This window comes from Penaeus chinensis, chromosome 17, assembly GCF_019202785.1.
Source record: "Penaeus chinensis breed Huanghai No. 1 chromosome 17, ASM1920278v2, whole genome shotgun sequence".
Lineage (NCBI taxonomy): Eukaryota > Metazoa > Arthropoda > Malacostraca > Decapoda > Penaeidae > Penaeus > Penaeus chinensis.
This window is the reverse complement of record NC_061835.1, coordinates 16387980-16393922: the sequence shown is the minus strand read 5'-3', so window position 1 is coordinate 16393922 and position 5943 is coordinate 16387980. Positions and strand designations below refer to the sequence as shown.

Sequence of the window (5943 nt, the reverse complement as noted above, 5' to 3'; positions counted from 1 at the left end):
TATACACATAAGATAATAGTTTCTTAAATATTTAGAAGAACATATTTGGCAACCATATTGGCAAGTATAGTTTGATTATCGAATAAACCATATCATCTTACCTTCTCGGCACTTTCAACCACACATCACAACACAACACACCACTCAAAAAGATCAATAACAATAAATAGCTAACTGCAGCATCGAAGTCTCCCAAACTGTGGCGAAGTCGAGAGCATGACCGGCACAGTTTCCGGGACATCGATGCTCACGTTTCGAGGTATGTCAACGGAGTTTTTACAAGGCTAATCCTTCTACAACTTTTTTTTTTACTTCTCGAATCCACGGGGAAATATCAACAATTTATATAATATATTATAACTAACGCATCTTTTGGGAATATATCGGTACATTTGAACAGAAATACTGGACTGAGACGACGAGTAGACAGCGACTCGCTTCTGACAGATTTCCACTTCAGATCAAGAAATAGGGAAATCATTATATACAGATATATAATAACAAACACATATAGGCACGCATACACATGCGCTCTCTCACTCTCTCTCTCTCTCTCTCTCTCTCTCTCTCTCTCTCTCTCTCTCTCTCTCTCTCACACACACACACACACACACAGACACACGCACACACACTCATATACGTATATACGTATGTATATGTATATATATATGTATATATACACACACACACACACACACATACATACATATATGTATATGCATATGTATGTATGTATGTATGTATGTATATGTGTGTGTATATATGTATATATATATATATATATATATATATATATATATATATATATATATGGATACAGATCTGTCAAGTGATCTCGCGCACCCTCAACAGAACCATGCAGGATGGCGACCCTGCACCTGAAGCGCAGAGGCGAGAGTCGCGGGCCCGCCGCGACCCCCGGTGAAAGGCTCTCCGTCCTGCGGCCCTTCACCTTCCCTCTTTGACTTGCAGTTCAATGCTAAAAAAACAACAATATCAAATGTAAACTGGTGTCCACGAACACACCATCGCCAAGTACATGTGCCTGAGTCCATAAAAGGGAGTGAGCAATGACGCCGCGCCAGCGCCGACCCGGGCCTCTGTCCGACGTCAGAGCGGCTGGCGGGTCTCTTTTTTTTTTTTTTTTTTTTTTTTTTTTGATGCACTCAGCATTTGTTTCACTTCACTGACTGGTTTATTTAATGTTGTGGTGTCATGTCCGCTTCCCGTCACTGGAGTCTGTACAAGCGCATTATAAGCGGAGGCGCCGCCGCCGACCGCCGCCGTCTCGCTTGGCTCTCCTGCTGCTTGCCTCCCTCCGCCTTGCCGCCTTCCTTCGCCGGCATCTCCTTCGCTCCGTCCGCCGCGGGTCCTTCCCCCCCTGCCTTCTCTCCGTCGACAGCGCTCGAGGCCTTCTTCTTCTTGTCCCTGGTCTCCTTTCCGCCTTTCTCCTCGAAGTCGAGCGTCCGAGGGCGCCGCGGCGTGCCATCGGCGAGGACGAGGACGTCCCGCCGCCCCTCAGTCGGGCTGTCTCTGCCCTCCCTCGGGCCCGTCGCCGCCTCGCCCGCCCTTCGCCTGAACGCCAGGTTCTCCGTGATGTCGGCGCCCGGCACGGCCGTGTTCTGGCCGGCGTTGAAGGCGGCGTCGAGCCCCATCAGCGCCACGCTGCCGAGGTCGCGCACGGCGGTCAGCGGCAGCTGCGCCGCGTTGATCTTGCGGAAGCTGAGCGCCATCGGCAGGTTGGCGTCGTAGTGGTTAGGCGACGACGCGCAGTTAACGTTGTACCAGTAGTTGCACTGCATGATGGACTGGTCGAAGAGCGTCATGTTGGGGCACATGAAGCTGGTCAGCGTGTTGCCCATGGCGGCGGGCATGCACAGATGGAACACCTGGGGAGGGAAGAGGACTTAGTGCTTTCAGAAGTTTAGCGACTGCCCACGTCAGGATACTGGTTCCCACCTTTCGACATCGCTTGCTTGGTTATGGCAGTCAGCAAGAGCGGTGTCGCTTGTCTGCGCCGCCGTCTTCCTTTTGACTCGCAACAAGGGATTCCCTGAATGCCCCCTCCCCCCACCCAGCGACCTTAATCCAAACACCAGGGACCTCTGGCGACTCACTGACCTTGCAGCCGAGCTGGACGTCGGCGTAGATGCCCGGGAGGTAGCTCTGCTCCTCGCAGAAGAACTTAGTCCGCGGAACCTCGACCCGCTTGGCCACGCTCGGGAAGACGACCGCCGCCGCGTAGCCGGGGGGGTGGAACTCCGGCGGCGCCTCGCGGACCACGAACGTCTTGGCGGCGAACGACGGAACGTGGTCCGTGTCCGCTGGGGTATCCGCATTCACCTGCGGAGCGAGGCGTTATTCGGGACTCTCTCTTCGTCCTGGCTCTCTCTCTCCCTCACTCTCTCTCTCTCTCTCTCTCTCTCTCTCTCTCTCTCTCTCTCTCTCTCTCTCTCTCTCTCTCTCTCTCTCTTTCTATCTCTATGTCCCACTATTTCATTCAAGTCTCCCTCTCTCTCACACACACATTCTCTTTCTCTCCCTCTTGAGCCCTCGCCCTCCCTTCCTCTCTCCCTTGTTTGTCTGTGTTCATTCTCCCACACATCTCTCTCCCTCTGTGTCTCCTTTTCCGACTCTCCCTCCTCCTTTTCCTCCTTGCCTCCCCCTTTCCCTCTTTCCCTCCCTTGCCCCTGGCCCTCCGAGGTCTCACCTTGAGGAGTTCGCCCATGGTGGGTCCGACGGTGGGCGCCGCGGAGGGCGAGGGTGTGGGCGGCGCCGGCGCAGGCACGTGCGTCACGATGACCTGTGTGGGTGGCGGAGCGAATGAAGGCGGCGTCGGGACCGGCCGGAAGAAGACGGGTCTCCCGTCGGGCGTGCGCAGGGGGCGTCGGCCCGGCCGGTTACCGCCAGGGGGCTGCGGGCGGAGCGGGCGGCGCCCCTGGGGTGGCCGCGCCGCGAAGTGCTGGGGGGCGCTCTGTGGGCGCGGGCGGGGTGGGTTCTGGTCACTCTGGCGGCGGAGAGGGGGAGGGGGAGGGACCAGGCTGAAGGCGGGGGCATCCGGCAGCGTGTCCCTGCGGAAGGAGGGGCGCTAGAGGTCTGGCGGAGGGGCTGGGAGCCGCCCTTTAGCCTCCAAATGGAAGATAAGGGTAATAACAGCAGCAGTAATAATATAAATGATCTTGATAATTACTCTTCCTATCCTTACATATAATCCCAAATCATAATAATGTCTCTTGCTCACTACATCAAAAGTATTATCATATTCCCTATATATATCACAACACACAATCCCCCTTTCAATACTTATTCTTCATAACAGTCTCCTTTCAATGAACCTAAACGGCGTATAGTATTCGTTTCCTACCATTAATCGCCACCGCTTTGCTTTCCTTCGGTGCAAATCTTATACTTACGCTCTCTCTGCCGCCTCTGCCTCCTGCGCGTCGTCCTCGACCGTGTCCTGTGGAGAGGAAAGCCGAAGCTCACGCCACTGTCTTTCCAGTTGTTACTGGGGCAAATACCCACACTTAGACATGCTTTTATATCCCTATATATTCATTTGGATGGTGTGTGTGTGTGTGTGTGTGTGTGTGTGTGTGTGTGTGTGTGTGTGTGTGTGTGTGTGTGTGTGTGTGTGTGTGTGTGTGTGTGCGTGTGTGTGTGTGCTTGCGTTTTTATGTGTATGTGCCTGTGCGTGTGTGGGTAAGTATGTGTGCGTGCAAAATGAACTCATGAAGCGGGACTGACCGATCTGCGATGCGGGAGAGAGTTCGTGTTCTTGATGGACTGCGGGAAGCCCTTTTCGTTCCCGAAGCCGAAGCCTGCGCCGGGAAAAAAACGAACACATCAGAGGCACCGATGACGCGGCGCATTTCGATTCACGAATGCAAATTTCTCGAGCAGTGTTGCTGATCCGTGACTATGATGATGGCGATGCTCAGGAAGGCGCGTTTGCCAGTAGGCCACGCCCTTCTAAAGCTAAGTAGCTGATTGGTTGATATTTATGTATTGCAATTCCTTCTTTTCTTACACTAAGGGCTCACAGCTTGTAATCAGAACTGTAAAATTATGCTAAAATTGGGAACAAAAGGATCTAAATCATTTTTTGGCATTATCACTCTCGAGAGGATGTTAAACATAGGCTGAATTTTGTCAAGAGATGACAGATAAAATTTATGCTTCGTTTCTTTTATTTTGTAGTCTTTATTTTTGAAAACTATTATTATCATTATTATTGTTTTTTTTTTTTTATGTGGCCTATTGGCCATGGAAGACATGTAAACCAAAAGGAAGCAAGCGGCGCCAAACAATAATCACTTTAGTCAGAATAAGCTCAACACACTTAACAGCATCATACCCCTGTTAAAACTAAATACACCCTCCTCCCATACAAACATCAAGAGATACACTAACGCTACCTAACATGCTTCTTACATCGCAACTGCTTTCGTACTATCTAACCCCTTAACGTTATCACACACGAAGGGTCTGCTCATAACCTGCAAAGTCTCAACACGAACAAATGAGAGAGAGACGTTAAGGGCACATCGAAACGGGGTTATTTTGAGGAAGAAAACTTGCCCTCTCTGCCGGGTCCCAACGTGGATTCAGGGGATGTACCCAGAGACTCAGGAAAGGGAGGAAGAAAGATATATAGGAAGATAGATAGATGGAATGAGAGAAATAGTGTAAGAAAGAATGACAGAGAGAGAAAAAAGGAAGAAAGGAAGGAAGAAAGAAAGATGGAAAAAATGATATATAGTGAGATAGATAAAATGAGAAATATAGTAAGAAAAAATTATAGAGAGAAAGAAAGGGAGAGCAATATTAAGAAAGAAAGAAAGATATATAGTAAGATAGATAGATAGATGGATAGACACAAATATATTAAGAAAGAAAGAAAAGAAAAGAAAGAGAAAAGGGAGGCCTGCACTTTCGAGAAAAATATAGCCGCGTATCCCTGAGAAAATGATGATACCAAAAAGCGGGCGGCCAAATCTCAAAAACCCTCACCAGAGGCCCTCGCCCTCTCAGTGGCCTCCCCTGCCTCTTGCTTTGATTGTGTTGAGTGATTGTAGTCCCTCGAGTCATTGCCATCAACATGTCATCAGCATCGTCATATAAAAGTGTTAGTATTATTAGTATTGATACCGATCCCCTTGATTTAGCTCTCGAGTGATTAATTGTCTATAAAAATGATCTCATTATTTGAGAGAAAAACATTATTGGAACAATTTATATTTTCAAGATAACAATGTTTATTTATATTCAGTTATGTAGACACACACACACACACACAAACACACACACACACACACACACACACACACACACACACACACACACACACACATATATATATACATGTAGAAAAGGTATGAATGAGAATGAATATCTTCACAATACAAGAGATGCATTTGTGAATGAATATTTGTGAAGATATTCATTTTCATTCATACCTTTTCTAAATTTGTCAACATGAATGCGGTTTATATATATACATACAAACATATATATGCATACATATATACATATATATATACATATATATACACATTTATTTATAAGTATTTATATATATATGCATATATATAGATATATTTATGTGTGTATATATACATATATATACATACATACATACATACATACATACATACATACATACATACACACACACACACACACACAAACACACACACACACACACACACACATACGCACGTACACACACACAAACACACACACACACACACACACACACACACACACACACGCACGTACACACACACACACACACACATATATATATATATATATATGCGTGTGTGTGTGTGTATACACATATATATGTACATATGTGTATATATATGTGTATATATATACAGGAGCCCAAAATCTAATGAACGACCAAAAACAACCAAACAAAAAAATTACCGAAATCAA

The 5943-nt window shown here is 47.3% G+C and overlaps 1 protein-coding gene across 2 annotated transcripts in view; it reads right to left on the bottom strand.

The window, feature by feature from the left end:
• Window positions 1–762: 762 nt before the first annotated feature.
• Window positions 763–5943, bottom strand: part of LOC125034126 — a 21645-nt gene continuing 16464 nt past the window's right edge. Inside the window, exons 3-8 of one of the 2 annotated variants that reach the window (XM_047625776.1) lie at window positions 5935–5943; window positions 3748–3821; window positions 3414–3460; window positions 2711–3071; window positions 2122–2343; window positions 763–1889 (exon numbers count right to left, since the gene is read on the bottom strand). The exon at window positions 5935–5943 is cut by the window's right edge and continues 114 nt beyond it. In XM_047625776.1, coding sequence (XP_047481732.1) covers window positions 1230–1889; window positions 2122–2343; window positions 2711–3071; window positions 3414–3460; window positions 3748–3821; window positions 5935–5943 — 1373 coding nt within the window. In that variant the 3' untranslated portion in view covers window positions 763–1229. The remainder of the gene's footprint in view (window positions 1890–2121; window positions 2344–2710; window positions 3072–3413; window positions 3461–3747; window positions 3822–5934) is intronic. The other variant, XM_047625777.1, reaches the window with a different exon arrangement.